The 18,380-nt window shown below is 31.7% G+C and overlaps 1 protein-coding gene and 1 non-coding gene across 2 annotated transcripts; one reads left to right on the forward strand and one right to left on the reverse strand.

The window, feature by feature from the left end:
- The first annotated feature begins 10,846 nt into the window (after positions 1-10,846).
- Positions 10,847-12,796, forward strand: LOC127789759 (putative Myb family transcription factor At1g14600). The gene is made up of 5 exons (XM_052318730.1): positions 10,847-11,498; positions 11,612-11,688; positions 11,823-11,853; positions 11,969-12,086; positions 12,188-12,796. Exons 1-5 carry the CDS (start codon positions 11,237-11,239, stop codon positions 12,627-12,629), a joined length of 930 nt encoding a protein of 309 aa, XP_052174690.1. The 5' UTR covers positions 10,847-11,236; the 3' UTR covers positions 12,630-12,796.
- Positions 12,797-15,128: 2,332 nt separating this feature from the next.
- On the reverse strand, positions 15,129-15,202 carry TRNAI-AAU (transfer RNA isoleucine (anticodon AAU)). The gene has a single exon. It is a non-coding gene; the product is annotated as a tRNA-Ile (tRNA).
- Positions 15,203-18,380: the final 3,178 nt, after the last annotated feature.

Here is an 18,380-nt window from a genome sequence, read left to right on the forward strand (position 1 = left end):
GAATGCTTGGAAGAAGCGGGAGGGAGGGTTTCGACGAGAGGAAACCCAGGGGGCAGCCAATAATATCCGGCACGTGGCTAATCGAGCCCCAGAAACCCTAGTTTTTTGAAATGTCGCACGTGTGGGCGGCCCATCCATTTGGATCGTCCGCCGCGTGAAACCATGGGCTCATAAATTGGGCCATGAATTGGGCCGGTCGGCCTGCCAGGGAAAGGAATTGTTGGATGATGAAACCGAAAATCTTTTGTCTTTATCTTGCAAAAGAGAATTTTTAACATTTTAAAGGGGTAAATCACACCAAAAATTATTAAACTTGAGTGTGTTTTTCATTTTAATCACTAAACTTTAATTCTGTTTAATGTGATCACAGAAGTTTAAAAAAATTTGTAATATGGTCACATATAAGATTTTTCTACCACTCTATAGCCGGATTGAATGACGTGACGCTGATGTGGCAAATAATAAAAATAATATACAATAATAACCAATCAGAATGTGCCTCGTGGCGTTGATGGTTTGATAGATTTGACACGTGGCACGTTCTAATTGGTTGTCATTATATAATAATTTTTATTATTTGTCACATTAGCGTCACGTCATCCAATCCAACTATAGAGCGGTCAGAAAATCTTATACATGACCACATTATAAAAAATTTTAAACTTCTGTGATCACATTATAAAGAATTAAAGTTTCGTGACAAAAATGTATAAATTTTTATTATTTGTCACATTAATGCCACGTCATCCAATCCAACTATAGAGCGGTCAGAAAATTTTATACATGACCACATTATAAAAAATTTTAAACTTCTATGATCACATTATAAAGAATTAAAGTTTTGTGACAAAAAAAAAATACACTAAAATTTAATGATATTTGATGTGATTTACCCCATTTTAAAAATAGTAATGACTTCTTCCGGCTTAAAGTACAATGATCATTTCGCCCTATCCCTTGCTTTCCCTATTCTTGCAATCTTGGAATTTTCTTTTTTTCAAAAAAAAAAAAGAAAAAACTAAAATTCACTCATTATCAGTTATTTTTTAAATTTTAACATAAATAGAACTTGGAAACAATGATTGGTGTTGGTCGATAGTCAATTAACTATCAATTTTTTATTTTTCTAAATTCAAATCAAATACGATATAACATTTATAATAAAGTAACTAGACGCGTCTTTTAAATATTTAAAAGACCATTTCCTAATTCAAACTAAGTACAACATGATATGATATAGTTACATGCATGTCTATCAAAAGTTTTAAAACAATCAATCTAATATTTATTGACAAATTTTAAATAAAATAATAATAAGAAATATTTTAAAACTCATTTTATTGACCGAATTTATAACCCGGCCCAATCAACGGTAATGCGGCTCATGTATCATAGGGGGAGTGACTTAGCAGCTTCCACTTGCACAGACCAATTCCATGTAGTATTCTTATGGTCGTTGTCTCATTTCTTATTAATTCACACCCCCAAATTATTAATAATTTGCGTATTTATGTTCAGGGGCATAGCCACGTGAGCTTCAATGGGGGAAGTTGTTCCCACTGGACTAGATTTTTTTTTTTTTTACAATAATATATTATTAGAAATAAAAATAATTATATTATATTTTACTAATAGAAATAAAAAAAAATGTAAGTATTGAAGAAAGTAAGTATATATAATAGCTCAATAGTAACCGTTACAGCATTTTTTATAATTTGCTCATAATTTTATTTTTTTACAATGATGATACAAATAAAGCTAAGTATTAAAAAAAATTCTGAAGCAAAGAAAGCAACTATGAAGGAAATTTATATTGAAGAAAATGAACAAATTAACAAAACAAGTATTGAGAAAATTGATGTTACACAACTTCCTATGAATCTCGGGTTAAGGACTACAATAATAGATTATAATATTAATTTTCGAGATCAAATTAGAAGAGTTTACTTGCAAAGAAATTTGTGTCAACCTCGACATCAAGACGATTCATTCCAACTTGGTTAACTGAATTTGGTAATTTGTTGAAATATAGTATAAGTAAAGATATCGCATTTTGTTTATACTGTTATCTTTTTAAAACAAATGATAGAGAATAAGAATATGATAATTCTTTTATAAAAGAAGGGTTTAGTAATTAAAAAAAAAAAGAAGATAGACCTTCAATTCATGTTGAAAATACTAATTGCGTACGTAATTAAACTCGAAACAATTGTTAAACCTTAATGAATTAAGAGCAAAATATTGAGACAGTTTTCTTCAGACAGTTAGAACAAATACTGTGTGATTATTAAATTCGTCTGAATGCATCAATTGATTGTATTCGACTTCTTCTACAGCAAAAACTAGCATTTCCTGATCATGACGAGTCTAAAAATTCAAATAATCAAGGTAAATTTCTTGAACAATTGCAATTTTTAGTATGGAAAGTCAGAAGGAACAATTGTAATTTTTTTCATTTTAATATTATCACTATTATCTTATTTTTTAAATTATATTTTTTGTATTTAAGTTATGTAACATCCTGTATCGAGCGATAAGAATGATAGGAACAACTTACCCTAATGGGCTTACGCGAACTTCATAGAGGGTCACCCATCCTTGAGCTGTCCCAGCTCAAGCACGCTTAATCCAAGAGTTCTTTATCTACATTCAACCTAAAAGATATATAGACGGTGTTGTTTCATTCCTTACTTATCCTCAATATATACTACTCTTCTCTAAGCTCCTAGGGTATTACATTCTTTCCCCCTTGAACACATGGCATTCTCGTCATGTGATCTTACAACTGGTCCCAGATTTTTTCTTTTTGGGGGGCTGCCATCCTAAAATCCTGCTAGAAGCCGCTCCTTGTACAGGGCCTTCAAGTCCTGGCGCCACTCCCCACTCTCATCAGACCGTTTTCACCAAAGGTCGGCTCTAATACCACCTGTAACATCCCATATCGAGTGATAGGAAGGACCGGAACAATTTACCCTGATGGGCTTACGCGAACTTTCTAGGAGGTCACCCATCCTTGAGCTGCCATAGCTCAAGCACGCTTAACCCCAGAGTTCTTTGCCTATATTCAGTCCAAAAAGTATCCAGCTGGTATTGTTTCATTCCTTACTTATTCTCAATATATACTATCATTCTCTAAGCTCTTGGGGTATTACAAGTTCGCTCCTACTGAATCAAAATCCTAACTCCGCCCATATTTATGTTTTATGTTTGTTGTCGTTTGAATATAACAATAAATTTATTAATTGAAAACATCATCATCAAGCTGTTTTGACTCTATAGAAAGAGAACAATTAAAAGGTGTAAAGCAGTCTCAGCTCAAATACTCCGATACTTAATCCAGATGTTCAACATTTAAATGGCATATTAAAATTAGTATAAAGACGTATATCTTTTAAAATTAGGGCTTATCTATTTATAAAGAAATATGAAGTTTTATGAGATCTATTAGAATTAAAATATTTATAGATTATGTTTATCACAATATCCCGAGTCTTAACATTAGGATTAGAATTCTTCATGAATAATATTTATCCTTTTTTAATAGAATTTGTTGAGAAATTTTCGATGGTCGAAGTTATCATGTTTACATTTTGTTCATAAAACCCTAGATTAATGGGAAATTTACAAAACAAGCTCTAGGATAGAGCTTGGTCATGGTTTTGGAGGGACGAAAATGGTCCTCTAGTAAAGGTTTCTAGGAGACTTGCGAGTCTCAAAATTTCTATTACCATGAGATCTTGGTCTCTTGGTTCACGATTTTTGTGATATCGTCGAGTGTCAGCGTCAGGAGACTTTGCTCTCTCAGCTCACAGTTTTTGAGAGACTTTTCTTTTGACTCTCGATCTCCAAGAGTTTGACCTCTCAGTTAAATATTATTTTAGACTTTTAATTATAACACATAAGTGTTATTTGGGATTAATTATACCAATAATCACTCAATTTTGTATTTTGTTACTGTTTGGTCACTGAATTTTGAAATATTATCTGTTAGTCACTGATATTTCAAAATTATTACTGTTTAACCACTTAAGTTTAAAATGTTACATGTTAGTTATTAATATGTTAAAATCGTCTCTCATCTGTTACTCGTTAATCACTGAACTTTAAATTCACAAGTGACAGATAAGAAATAATTTTGAAATATTAGTGACTAACAGATAATATTTTAACTAACTAGTAACAGATTTAAAATATCAGTGATTAATGAATAACATTTTAAATTTCAGTGATCAAATAATAACAGAGTATAAAGTTAAGTGATTATTGATATAATTAACTTTGTTATTTGGGGAACTAAAACTTATGGATATGAAATTAAGAAAGATGTATAATATATAGTGCAGTGTGAATAGGGAATGACTAAGTGGCATACATACAAATCTAAACAATCGGAGCCAAACATAGAATATAAAGAAAACTGACACCTGCATCAATGGATGATATGTGTGTGTGTGTGTGGAATCTTTTGCAATTATTTCTAGATAATATCAGTTGGGTGTCCAATTTTAATATTTGCCAATTTTGATTTTGAGAATCTTAGAGATAACGCTAATCATCCGGATGCATTTCGTCTATATAAAGATCAAACATTCATAAATAAACTAATAAATTCTTACTAATTAATATACATTCATCACTTATTTATTTTATTAAGATAATATTTATTAATTAATATATAAATCAGAAAAGATAAGATATAAAAAATATTTTAGACTTTTGTTATTTTTAATATATTTATTAAATTTATTTAGTAATCAATGAAAAATGAGTCACCTGACTTCTTATATGATATTTTATAAATATATTTATTTTATATTTATTTTTTCTCTCTAGATAAGTATAGTTTGGACCTTACATATAAAAAAATGATATATATATCTTTTAATATATTTTAAAAAATTTAATAAATATTTTAAAAATTAATTTTAATTATTTTATATTTTAAATTAAAAAATATTTTAATATAATATTATCTTACTCATTTTAACTAACGTAAATAATTACAAGGTGAAAACTAACTCTTATCTCCTTTTTACAAATACTCCCGCCAGTGACAAAACTACACTAATTGATGTCAAATGTCATCTTCAGTGTAAATTGGTGGATTCAAGAGCTTAGATTTAATCGTTAATTCTAACCTCAAATAATCAATTGTTGTTATGAACGATGGGAGATCTCTAGAAGACTTGTACGTCAGCTAGGATGCAGAAAAATGGCAATTGGAGAGGGGACCCAACATCGATCTTAATATATAATATATATATATATATATAAAGCATATATAGGTAAGATGTAACGTTGCATGGGATCCACAGCATGCTTGAAAATGAGACAATCTATACCTTTGACATGATTATAATATGCAATTTTTTCGTAATATTCCCTTGCGACCATGCTTACGTACTAATCCATGGATTAATTAATTAATGCTCAACGACCTCCTCCATCCATTTGCTTGTTGAAATGAACATCCATCGTGTGATCATACATATTATTAGTTCTTTAATTGCTATCTATATGTATATACTCATGTGAAGAAATTTCGATGATATTTGGTTGTCTCTTGAGCTTGTTCAACTCAACTTATAAAGACAGACTCGATTCTTCAATATAATTTTCGACGATAAAGTGAGTTTTAAAATTTGATATATAACTGAATAATTAATATATAATGATGTGTATAAATAATGTATTTATATTTTTAAATTTATTTTTTTATACAAATATACTGTGAGATAAAAAAATTATAATATAAATATACAACTCATGAGTTAATCAAAACAAGTAAAGATTTGATTTTGAATCAGAGCTGACTTGATGAAGTGGACCGTTGTACGAGGTATTTTTGTAATTTCTCCTGCGACCCATGAGGTATTTTTGTAATTTTCCCTATGACGCAAAAGCCAATTATAACATTCTCTGCCCCTCCCCCTGTTATGCTGTGGGTGGTCTTGACTTTTGTTCTGAACTGAGCAGAGCCGCTGCGAGTAAAATCTACCTTTTTTTTATTTATTTATTATAAAACATTAGTATTGTAATATTAATAATAGCATAAGATCTTGAACCAATCTATTGGTAATATTAATTTTGTAAGATAATATGACTAATAAACTATTATCATTAAAAGTATAGTATTGCATCTTCCTCGCACCTTCTTCTCCATAGCATGTACTTGTCACCGTCCATTTTCTCTGCCTCGTCCTCAACTACTACTTCTCCTATCATAAATTTATTCAGTGTTGTTGTTAGCCACCATTTTTGTCAATTCTTCACCCAATGCAATTTTCTTTTCATCTCAACCTATTTTTTTTCCAATTTTCTATATCTCAATTGTAGTTGATCATCGAAACAATAAATTATAATAGAGATGGTGATCGACAATTGAGAATTTCTTGATAATGGGTTATCATGGAAGGATAATTTAAATATTTTAACATACATATATTATATGTTCTAATTTAATTTTAATAATTATGTAATTGATTTAAAATTATATAATTTAATAATATAATTAAAATAATAAAAAATTCAAATTACCTTCCATCTCATCTCATGGATCTGAACAGGAATGGTGATGGGTGATGGAAAGCAATACATCAATGTTGATATGCATGGCAGTGATGACATATATACATGGATAGTGTTATGTGTGATGGATGATGATGATGATGAAATTAAGCGGAGAAGAGAGGTATGAGCATTGCGAAGGAGGACAGACATGCTCATTCTCAAATCATGTTAGATCCGCATTAGTAGGCGCACATGTTCCCATGCAACATCATATTTAAAGGCCAGAAATAATAATAATAATAATAATAATAATTAAGAAGAAATTAATTAATTAAACACGAATTAAGGAAACCAACCGTTCTGTGTGGAGCGTTGACTTCACAGCTTGGATGTTGGATTACTGAATCTTTTCATCAGACCAGTCCCGGTTTTAAACTATTAATCTCCTGTCCTTTTGAGTTGTATCCGGTCTTAATTATATTTAATTTAATCTCTGCTTAATTAATTTCATCTTTTCATTTTCTCTCTCTCTCTCTATCTATATATATATATATATATATGCGCCAAATTCATATTTTCTCCCTCAACTTTACACGAAAATATATTACTCCTAAATTTAAAATCTAACTTATTAAATATTTAATCTTTATCATTTATACCTATTAACTACCTAATTATTTAAATTATATTAAACATATAATATACGTATCATTGAATATATGAACAATGATCAAATATCTTATCAAAAAATTCAATATATATATATATATATATAGTATGGGATGCACACACTTATATAATTAAACAGATTCTGGGTTCTCGGTCGAAGCAAAGAGGATGAGAAGAGTGGGTTGATTGCGGGTCGTCGGTCAAAGAAAAAAAAAAAAGAAATGATAGATTGATAGCGATCACTGGTCAAAGAAGAAGAAGTGTGGATCAATCATGACTTACAAGTTGTCAATTTTAGCAAAGAGAAAAAGTCGAGATCAGTTGAGACACTGATGGCTGATGGGAGACGGGAGAAGGGACCAAGACTATGGTTGAAGGCGGAAGAAAAAATCGTTTCGATCGATTCTTCTTCTATTTTTTTTTTTCTTCGATATTTCTAACTCACGTATGCGATTCATGCATTATTTTAAATTAGATTAAGTAGTGAATAAATATAAATTATAAAAGTTAAGTATTTAATGGGTTAGATTTAAAATTTAGATATGATTGACTTTTTACGTAAAGTTTAGGAAAAAAAAATATAAATTTGATAAAAGAAAAATGAAAAAAAAAGAAGAAGTTGTTCTGGTCACTTTATTTGCTTTAATTATTTCCAATGCATTTGCAAGTACTATGAATTTATGCGATTTTATATTATTAGTTTCATTGCTATTCAACTACCATGCATGAAAGAAATCTGCCACGAAACTGGAGCCTTTGATTTTCAAGGACACGTGGCTACTGATCACTGATATATAGCTCTTAATTACTACAAGAATGCACTGAATGCTCTTAATTTGTTGATTTCTTGAAGTTTACAAGTGCATATAAAATACCCATATTTGGTGAAGACTTTACATTAATATTAATCTTTTATTGACATAAATAAGTTTACAATATTAATCTTCTCATTACTCCATTTTACTGCTTGTTCATGAATTTCGAGCACTAACTTAATCGAAACTTGAGTTTTTCCTTTTGATTAATCGTAAAACACTTTTAAAAAGAAATAAATAATTTTTTACAATCAATAATATCACCATGGAAGCTAGATTGTTTTCGACTGATTTCAAATTTAGGAGAAAAAGAACATTTTGAGATACTAAATCAACTCAAAGAACTCTAGATTTTGATTTGAAAAAAAATGAAAACTTGAGTCTTAGCGTTTGATTCATGGTAGAACACTTTATAGAAGAAATAGACAATTTTGTTACGATTAACGATATTTCAATATAAAAAAATTAGGTTGCGTTTTCTTTACTTTTTAATTTTCAGTTTTGAGTTTTGAATTCATTTTTAATTTTTTATTTTGGTAGTCTGTTTTTAGAAAATTGAAAACGCGTTCTCTTTGTCATTTTAAAAAATTATTTCTCAAAACAGAAAATTAGAAAACACTTCTCTTTGAAATTTTGAAAATAATTTTTTAATGATATTTTATTCAATAAATTTGATTATTCAGTAAATTAGAAATATTTAATATTAATATATTATTAAAAATATATATATTTTAAAGTTAATAAATTTTGTAATATTTTTTTCTATTATAATAATAAAATATAAATACATAAATGTGTCTTGAGTTTTGAGTTTGTTTTGAATGAAAACACTCAAAATAATTTTTTGTTGTTTGGAGTTTTCTTTACAATTTTTTTTTATTTTCAAAATATATTTTTCAAAATAATAAAGAGAACGACTTTTCATTATTTTAAAAAATTAAAAATTAAAAATAACTTGAAAACAACAAAAAGAACGCAACCTTAGTTTTTGACGATTCTAAATCCAGATAAAAGATGGCACTTTGAGATACTAAATAAACTCAAGAAATTCTAAATTTTGAATTTGAAAAGGATAGGAAGCTTCAGTCTTAGGCTTTTGATCTATTGTAGAACACTTTAAAAAAGAAATGGATAATTTTGCAACGATCAGCGATATCTTAATGTAAGATAATTTACTTTCGACAATTGTCAATAAACAAATAGTCCCTTATTTATAAGAGTCCACTGTAGTGTTTAGGGTATATGTTTAGGGTATATATATATATATATAAAGAGAATTTTCAAAGACTTATGCATATAATGCAAATATGGGTGCAGTACTCAAGAAGCCCGTGAATTGGAGAAACCTATATAAGTTTGTTAAAGGAAAGGGACATAAACCATGGAAAGGCTTCCTTTAAGATCCAAATCACGCCCCAGATTGCCATCCCTCGTGGGAAGAATGAAAAGGGCTTCTTTTGCATATAACTTGTGAAGCTTCCCTTCTTTAATATTTTTATTCTGAGATATATCATTGGCATCATTAATTTTTCAAAAAAAAAAAAAAAAAAACTAGACTTAATATAGAGAATAATATAATTAATTTTCATAATTAAAAAGTTAATAAATTACTTACCCAAAAAAGTTACAATTTTTATATTCAGAATAATATAGAATTAACATATACGTATTCATCTATATATTATCAAGTAAAAATTAATCTAGACGTTTTTCATATATATATATATATATTTGTGATTGGGAGGGGGGGGGGGGGGGGGGGGGGGTTGGGGCAGGTTCCAACTCCCTAGTAGGAACAAGCCCGTGATTCCCGACGGAAAGGAAGCTGCAAACATGCAATAATATTAATCCTTTCTTTGGTTTTAGTTTTAGGGTTTTGAGTCAGCATCAGAGACAGCAAGGCATCACATTATACTATATTTCATATGCGCATCAACAGCATCGTGATCCATTCATATTCACTGTTAGGTGCATATGAATTCCCAACCAATCATACATCTTTCATTTTCTTTAGCTTAATCTGTATAATTAATTACTAACCCAGATTTCGATTTCTGTCCTCGAGCTTAATTGATCATAATTTTGTTTAAAGTTGGGTACTTTGGAAACTTTCATCAGTTTAAAGCTTAAAGTAGGGATTTTTTGTTTTTGCTGAATACATATAGATTAACTGTATGAACCAATGATGTAGCCTATTGAGCCATTTATAAACACTATGTATATGAATGGACTATCATTCTTTGCATGTAGATGATCGAGAGAAAGATTAAAGAAAACCATTCAAAGCTGCAGTTTTCCAGATTAAGATATATATATATATATATATATATTGATAATGACGGAATTATAAAATGAGAGAATTTCTTTCTTCTTCAAGCATGAAAAGAGAGACTGGTCCCAAGACCCAGCTTTGGCAAGTTGAAAGAGCAAAATAAAAACAAGGGCCATTCTTGGACGGACCTAATAAACAAATAGTGAATATCTTGGCCATTGCATGCAGCTATATATATAATGAAATCGGATTGAAGGTATAAATGTCAATGCAGTAGCTAGGACAGTGGTCCATACTTTTCTACAAAATTTAATTAATCTATTTCCTGTTCTTAGAAAATTACTTGAATACCCATTATCATGTGTCTTGATTAGAATTATAAAGAACTAACTGGGCTAATAATCGCTTACCAGGGAGTGGTCTACACTCCATCTAACAAAAAAGATAATTGCTTTATTAGTGCATGCATAACATGTCATGCCATGTATGCATGAGTGCATAAACATATTGCATGGTATTTATAGATATAAAATAGATGTACAGGTAAATTGAGATGAATTGGTTAATGTTCCCCTAGAGAGAGAGAGAGGGAGGGAGGGAGAGAGGAAATTTCTTCGTTCTTTGCCAAGGTCTAGGGTTTCATCAGTTCAAAATAATTTCTTGCAAATACAACAGTGACTCACTTTTTTCCGACCCAAATCCCCGGAACTCCAAGTTTGCTTGGTGTCTCATCTCTGAGAAAATTCTCTTCTCTGTCATAGGATGAGACAAGGAAGATAGAATAGTTCATCCATGCTTCATCCGTACCCAGAAAGCCCTAATCCCTAAAAGCCACCTTAATTTTCTTCAATTAGTGTAATAAATTAGCATCCCAAAAGCCTTGTGTTGCTTGATTCATACCTCTCTAGATCACCCTGCAGTTTCCAGATCCTGATCTGGAATTAGCTAGAAAAGGAACATAATAAGGAAAATGGAGGGTAGCAGTGGCACAGAATGTTCTAAGACAAGCCCATCGGAGCAAAATGAAGATGAAGATGGCAGCCTGCAGGAGAATAACATTAATGCAAGTAAAGCAAAAGATGGGGCAAGCTCAAGCACCAGCACGGTTGAAGAGAATGATAAGAAGCCATCGGTGCGGCCGTACGTTCGATCGAAGATGCCAAGACTTCGGTGGACTCCCGATCTCCATCTTCGCTTTGTCCATGCTGTAGAGAGACTCGGTGGACAAGATAGTGAGTTCACAAACACTATATATACCTAATTAAATTTGTCTACGGCCTGGTGCAGGGTTAATTGAGAATTAATGATCTGAAATTGATTCATTAATTACTATTTGTTTGTGCAGGAGCAACACCGAAGTTGGTGCTTCAGCTCATGAACATGAAAGGGTTGAACATCGCTCATGTGAAGAGCCATTTACAGGTACGTAATTCCATGAGCAAAAGATCCATCAATAACTTCTCAGTTGCTTTTCCTCTCTTCTATACAATTCTTCAACTTTTTTGTTTTTATACCCACAATTGATTCGTTCCTGATCTTTTTGTGATGTTGGTTAGATGTACAGAAGCAAGAAAATGGATGACCAAGGTATATATATTGCCACTTTCTTTTCTTATCTTTTAGCAGAAAAAAATAGGGTTTTCTTTTCTTTCTTTCTCTTTTGGCTTTTTGGTCTGATAAATCCGACTCCTCTCCATTGCAGTATTAGCAGACCATAGTCATCTCATGGAAAGCGGGGATCGAAACATCTACAACCTGAGCCAACTTCCCATGCTTCAAGGGTTTAACCAGTTTAACCACAGATATCACTCTAGTTCCAGGTCTGAAAGTTGGCCTCAATTTCCCACTAGTTGATCATGGTTTTGATTTTGGTCTTTCCCATCTTATCTAAAAGTACGACAATATTTGTCTTTTTTTCAAGATATGGAGATGCTTATTCGAGCCGCCATGAGAATTGGATGAGTAGCCCTTTTATGATAGAGCGAGGCACGATTCACAACGGTGACCAGGGATTTTATGGCACAGTTGCGGAGAAAATCTTCGGAAGAAGCTATAGCAGCTTGATCAATGGCAGTCTCCAATGGAGAAATAGTGAAGTAACTATGGAAGTGAAAGAGCCAACCCGTGTTTCAAATACAATGAACAAGAGGAAGGGTAATTCGGATTGCGAGCTTGATCTGAACCTAAGACTTGGGATTACGCCCAAGATTGAGAAAAGGTACAAGGAAGAAGACAGTAACCTAAGCCTGTCGTTGTACTCATCATCAGTGTCGACGACGACTTCAAAGCTTAGCCGGTTGAAAGAAGGCGAGAGTAATAAGGAGAGTGGAAGAAGGACAAGTACTCTGGATCTGACTATATGAATGAGACAATTCTAAGTGAGATCTTGAGGTACTTGTCCTACAGAATGCGCTTTTATTTGATTGTCCCTTGTCCTATCATATAGGATAATCTCTAGCTATATATCAGTTGTGCTTGTTTTGTTGTTTCCTTGAATCCTTTTGGTTGAAAGATCCTAGTTAATTAATCACTTCACTTTTCTCAGTATTCTTAATGAACACACACACACAATTTATCTGCAAGATTGAAGCTGGGGAACAGTAAAGAAATGAGAGCAGCCATTTTAGCATCAAGCTAGTAGGCTCATCCATAGATCTAGGTCAATCGGTAGTATTTAGCTTAAGAGATTGGACTTGTGGAGTTTATTTATATCTTGATTAAAGAATTGCAAGCTGATGCCTTGGATTAATTGTTGTGCTCTAGGTTTTCCATGTTTCATTTTGTTGTTTTAAGGGTATTTTAATTAGGTCTCGAAGCTGACTATTGTTCACCCCTTTTATGCTAGCTCTTGTGAGTATTTTGCTTGAGATTTTGTTTCGGCGCATGTCCCCTAGCTCGTGGGCTGTCTCCTATATTTGAGTCTTGATGCTCGTTTTTTGACTTAAAAAATTTTATACTTCTTATTCATAGAAAAAAAAAAATTAGGCTTCTTTCCATCTTTTTCCTTTTTTTGTTTCACTTAGTACTAGGGTTTCGATTTTATCTTCATGGAGTCTATAGTCTGCATCATATGTGTGTGTGAAAACCAAATTTTGGGCGTTACTTTAAGGTCAGAGGGTTGTGGGCATTGAAATACGTACTAAGAAGTGTTTTTTCTTGCTTTTGTATATAATTAACTTGTTTTTTTAAGTTTCTTTAATTCATACTGTATTTTCTACTTAATCTACTTTAAGGTTGTGAAGATCGAGAATAACCATGATTTTTTTTTTTTTTTTTACTAGTGGATCATCTCTTTTATAGCATACGTTTGGTTTAGGGAATAGAGTTTTCATATATATTGATCCATGTCATAAGTTAATCTTTTTTAAATCATTTATCTGTCTAATTTACCATTTGTCAAGAAAAATTCATTAGTAACATATTTCATACATATCCCTCTATTAGGGATACAAAATATTGAGAGTGTAATAACTATTTTTTAGAGAACTAATTATTGTACATGTTAAATTAGACAGATAAAGGATTGAAAAAAAGTCTCAACTTGTGACATGAACTAAGATATGTGAAAAAACATACCCTAAACAATACATATTTCATTTTTATTAATCATATAACAACTTGAACATTTTATATATATCATGAGTTTCAAACCAAAGAACATCACTTCCAGACATTTAACAACAAAATATTAAACCCTAAATTGCATCCAGTGATATGTGTTACTGAGCCAAAAAAGAAAGGGTTTTCCTCTGAATTGCATCTGTGTTCAACTGGATGAATTAATATGGAAAAGAGAAAGAAGAAGATAAAGGGTATTAATTTGCATCCAAGTAAGAGCTTGGAAACTTGACCAACCTTCACCATTTCCTTCGCGTTTGTGTATAATAAAGAAAATCAAAAGTGAACCCTATATATGTTTCAGTCATCAAGCCCATAAGTTTATCTATATTTGCTTCAGCCATATATTGAGAAGCAGTTGCAACAAAGAGAGAGTCCCCCAGCATAGATAACTTAATTGCCAACCTAAAAAGCTGGGATAAAAGACTGGTTTTGGCAAAGGAGAATGGCCAAATATATATTTTTGCTCTTTATTTTCATTTTTTTTTATAATCAGTTGAATTTTTTATTGTTTTACTATAAAAAAAGGGTTATTAACGACTAAAAGCTAACGACAGGATTAATTTTGGTGGTTAATATAGTATTATTAATGATTAAATATAAATCATGTTGTTATAAAATAAATTTTAATGACAGACTAAATAAATCATTTTTCTGTCATTATTGACTAAAATTTTTAATTCTATCCATGAAATAATAATAAAAAATTATTAAAATTTAAGTACTACTTATAATAATTAATTTATCAAACTAATTAATTTATTATAATTATTAGATTTATAATATAATTATATTTTTAAATAAATATTAATTTGATGTAATAATTTAAATTATTTTATTATTATATTTTAGATTATTATTTTATTAATTATCATAATCATATTTTCTTTTTCACGTGTCAATTCAAATTTTTCGTTGTTTTAATTACACACCATTGTACCTATATTTTTTAATTAATTTTCTTGTACTTTAACATGTAAAAAAATTAAATTAACTCATTTCATTTTTTTTTTTTACACATCAAAATTCAGGAATTATATTGACTAGAACATGCAAGTAACAAAAAAATTAACTTGTCACACACAAAAATTATCAAAATATAAGATAACTCAAAAATATAAATGTAAAAAAGTAATTAAAATAATAAAAAAAATTGAATAATCGCGATAAAAAACGTGAAAGGACATCAGTTAGTGGTCAAGGTCTATAACAATAACTGGCTTTGGCAAAAAGTGAAAAAGGCTTGGCCCATGCAGGTCTCGAACCTGCGACCTTCGCGTTATTAGCACGACGCTCTAACCAACTGAGCTAATAGGCCTGTTAATCCTTGCTCCACAATAGTACCTGAAGAATTCTTTTATGAAAGCACACGAGAAGGGGAGACTTTCCGCATCTGATTAAATCAAATTATTTTCGAATCTGAATGCAATTTAATTTCACCCAAATAAATTTGGTGACGGACTAGTTTAATCACTAACATATTTATAGGAAAAAAAAAAAACTTATTAGATTGTGAGAAACTTTAGCTGAGAATTGTTGAGCTTAATACATTGTAAAAGAAAATAGTGAAATTACCCAAAATCACTCTAATGACTGAGTTAAACTTGGAGCAAGAAAGTTTAAGATTGCAACAGAGAGAATACATATCCGGAAATTTAATCACATTAAGTAATTCAGTCATTAAGTATAATAATCGGTTTACACTTACATTTTGTAGGAGATTTATTTTCTTTAGCCAATTCATGTTTTATAACAATTACCCCCTGTTTTTGATCTGAGTTGGGCCTAGCAGTAGATTTAAATCCGGAGAGTAGTAGTTGGGTGGATCAGTACAGCATATATTAATGGGTGGAAAGAGCCAATGAATGAATTGTACGATGCTCTCTGACAAAATTATGACATGGGATGGCAGTAAATCTTAGTAAAGATATTCTTCACAAAATTATGACATGGGAATTGGGCCTCGTACGCATCATATTGGGTTAGCTCTAGACAAAATTAAAAGATTTGCCCATCTATGGTCTTTAATTGACCAATTCTTCTATTATCCTTCTTTTTCTTTCTATATTTTCTAGCTATTTGAATAAGTCTCTGTTATCTATCGATTTTCTCCCAACATTAACGTTACTTGTCTCTAAATGCAGTCTCTCACTGTGCTTGTGTAACTCACCAAATCAATTAGCCATTTGTATCATTTCTGTTATCATTATTCTACTAAATTCATCTGAATGCACATGAGTTTTAGAAGAGTTTGTTGTATTCCATTAGAGGATAACCATCTCAACCTTTATACTGTTTTGAGGGGTGAAAATTATCCCTAATCTCGATGACATTTATCACACCTCAAGTTTTGTATATTTATTATCTATCCTTACCTTAATTCTTTAACAATAAATAGTATATAAACTTGTGGAAATTTATATTCTTGTATAAGCATACCATAATATAAATGAGAATCATTATTGTATGACGTGAATGATCAGAGCATACCTCATTAGTCAATTTGGAGAAGCAAGAATTCAGTTTTGAATTGGGACGAACTCAATAAAGGAGACTAAGTCAGGTTAAATCTATGCCCTAGATAACTTGAACACAAGGGCACTTACTTAATTGTCTCTAGGACGAAAATGCCCCCCCCGACGGTTGCCAAGGGTATCTCTTTGTTGTTGAAGTGTCGGGTGAAGGACATCAGGTTTTAATTTTTAAGACACAGGTCAAGTAGTTGAATCACGATAAATTGAGATTCGCACCAATAGATCGTGAGTTCGATTTCTTATTGAAATAAAACCTCCACTTATGATTTATCTTCTCTCTCCAAAATCAAGGACATCCCAAGTACACCATGCCTTAATTTCTTCTCATCTGCGACGTGTATTCAAAACTGCTAACAATTTGTGTATATCTACTGGTACTTCACTGAGTTGGCTCACTGGTCAGTATCGTATCTTCTGCCCAATTACCACAATTGATCAAAGAAGGAGGACAACAAAATCTGGTAATAAATCAATATTGAAGAAGTCATCGATTCATATTCTTCAAAGCTCAAAGCCTACTGTGCATGTGTATATATAATACATCGCTTCTATATTTTCTCGTAATATAAATAAATATTGCGATTACACCAGTTGATGAACAGGCTTCAACCCAGTAAAGATCCGGCCGTCGTATGCTGGGAAAAGAGAGTTATTGGGCTCGACGAGCTCAAACTGGCTGAGTTTGACGGTGTTAAAGGGACGCTTCACGCAGAGGAAGATGACGATTGATATGAGAAAGAAGATGAAGAGAACGACGAGGATGAGCATCATAATCTCTCCATGCAGAGCGAAAGACCGGTCGCTGGAGACCACCATTTCTGCTCTCTGAGACGCTCCAGGAGTCGCCGATGGCGAAAACGAGGCTGCCGCCGTCGCCATTGGAATGGTGATGAAATGCTCGGTTTTGGTTGCGTCTGGTTTACAGAGAGCGGTAAAGTAATATATGATTCAGAGAACAGACGGCCGTCAGTCCACGTCTTAAATGTGGAGTTTATTCTCGATCCAATGCCATGTAAATGAAATTTAGAATTTCATATAGTTTCTACGAGGATAGATATTAGTGGAATTTGTATGGAGGAGAGGCTCGCACTTGTGTTTTTCATACCCCACTCAGATTTTCCGCATAAAATATATAGTCCCATCATGCACCGAAAAATTTAGTTAAATATCTTCTGTACGTTGTTAAGAAGACTTGAACTTATACTAAACAACTTCAAGATGGCATCAATGACCAATTAATTTGAACAATAAGTCCTCTCAAATTACCCCATGTTTTATTAATAAGACATGATGAAGACACAAAATGTTGTCTTGTATACATTATGGCATTAGCATATGATAAGAGTTAACAAGTTTGAGGGCCCCCTAATTAATAAAACAGTGGTTCTTCTTAAAAAAGCAGAATCGATCAGTAGGTTCTTAATTAAATTAATGGGTTTTAATTATGTTCATGATTAAAGCCTGGAAATGATATAAACACCGCGATACATCAATTTGCACAAAGATTCCATCTTGGTATAATGTTTCACCTGAAGATTGAATTGACGGCACCCAGCAGCCATGGTGATGGAGCTTAGAAAGAAACCCCTCACAGGGCCAGACAAATCTAGTCTACTGCTGGTCTTGTCGTGGCTCCGCAACTTCGCGGTGAATGAAAGATAGGGCCACACCAGCGCCAGGTCGGTTGAACTCTTCTTCCGGACTTTCCTGCTATTTTCTTAGCCCTGCTGCATGCTATCTTGGACGGTTTCGAAACCTCGATACTGTTGTTCAATATGATTGATTAAAAATTTAAAATTTAGTGTTATAGAGCCACCTACTTGTGACTGTTGTTTGCCGGAGGAAACGACAAAGCTTTCTCTTTATCTATAAAAGTAGACGGGCAAGTGATAATATCTCCAATTGTGACATATATTTACTGGGTTCGGATGGAATATATCATATGCTTTCTCCCAAGTATTT

The sequence above is a fragment of the Diospyros lotus genome, chromosome 14 (genome assembly GCF_014633365.1).
Source record: "Diospyros lotus cultivar Yz01 chromosome 14, ASM1463336v1, whole genome shotgun sequence".
NCBI classification, from domain to species: Eukaryota; Viridiplantae; Streptophyta; class Magnoliopsida; order Ericales; family Ebenaceae; genus Diospyros; species Diospyros lotus.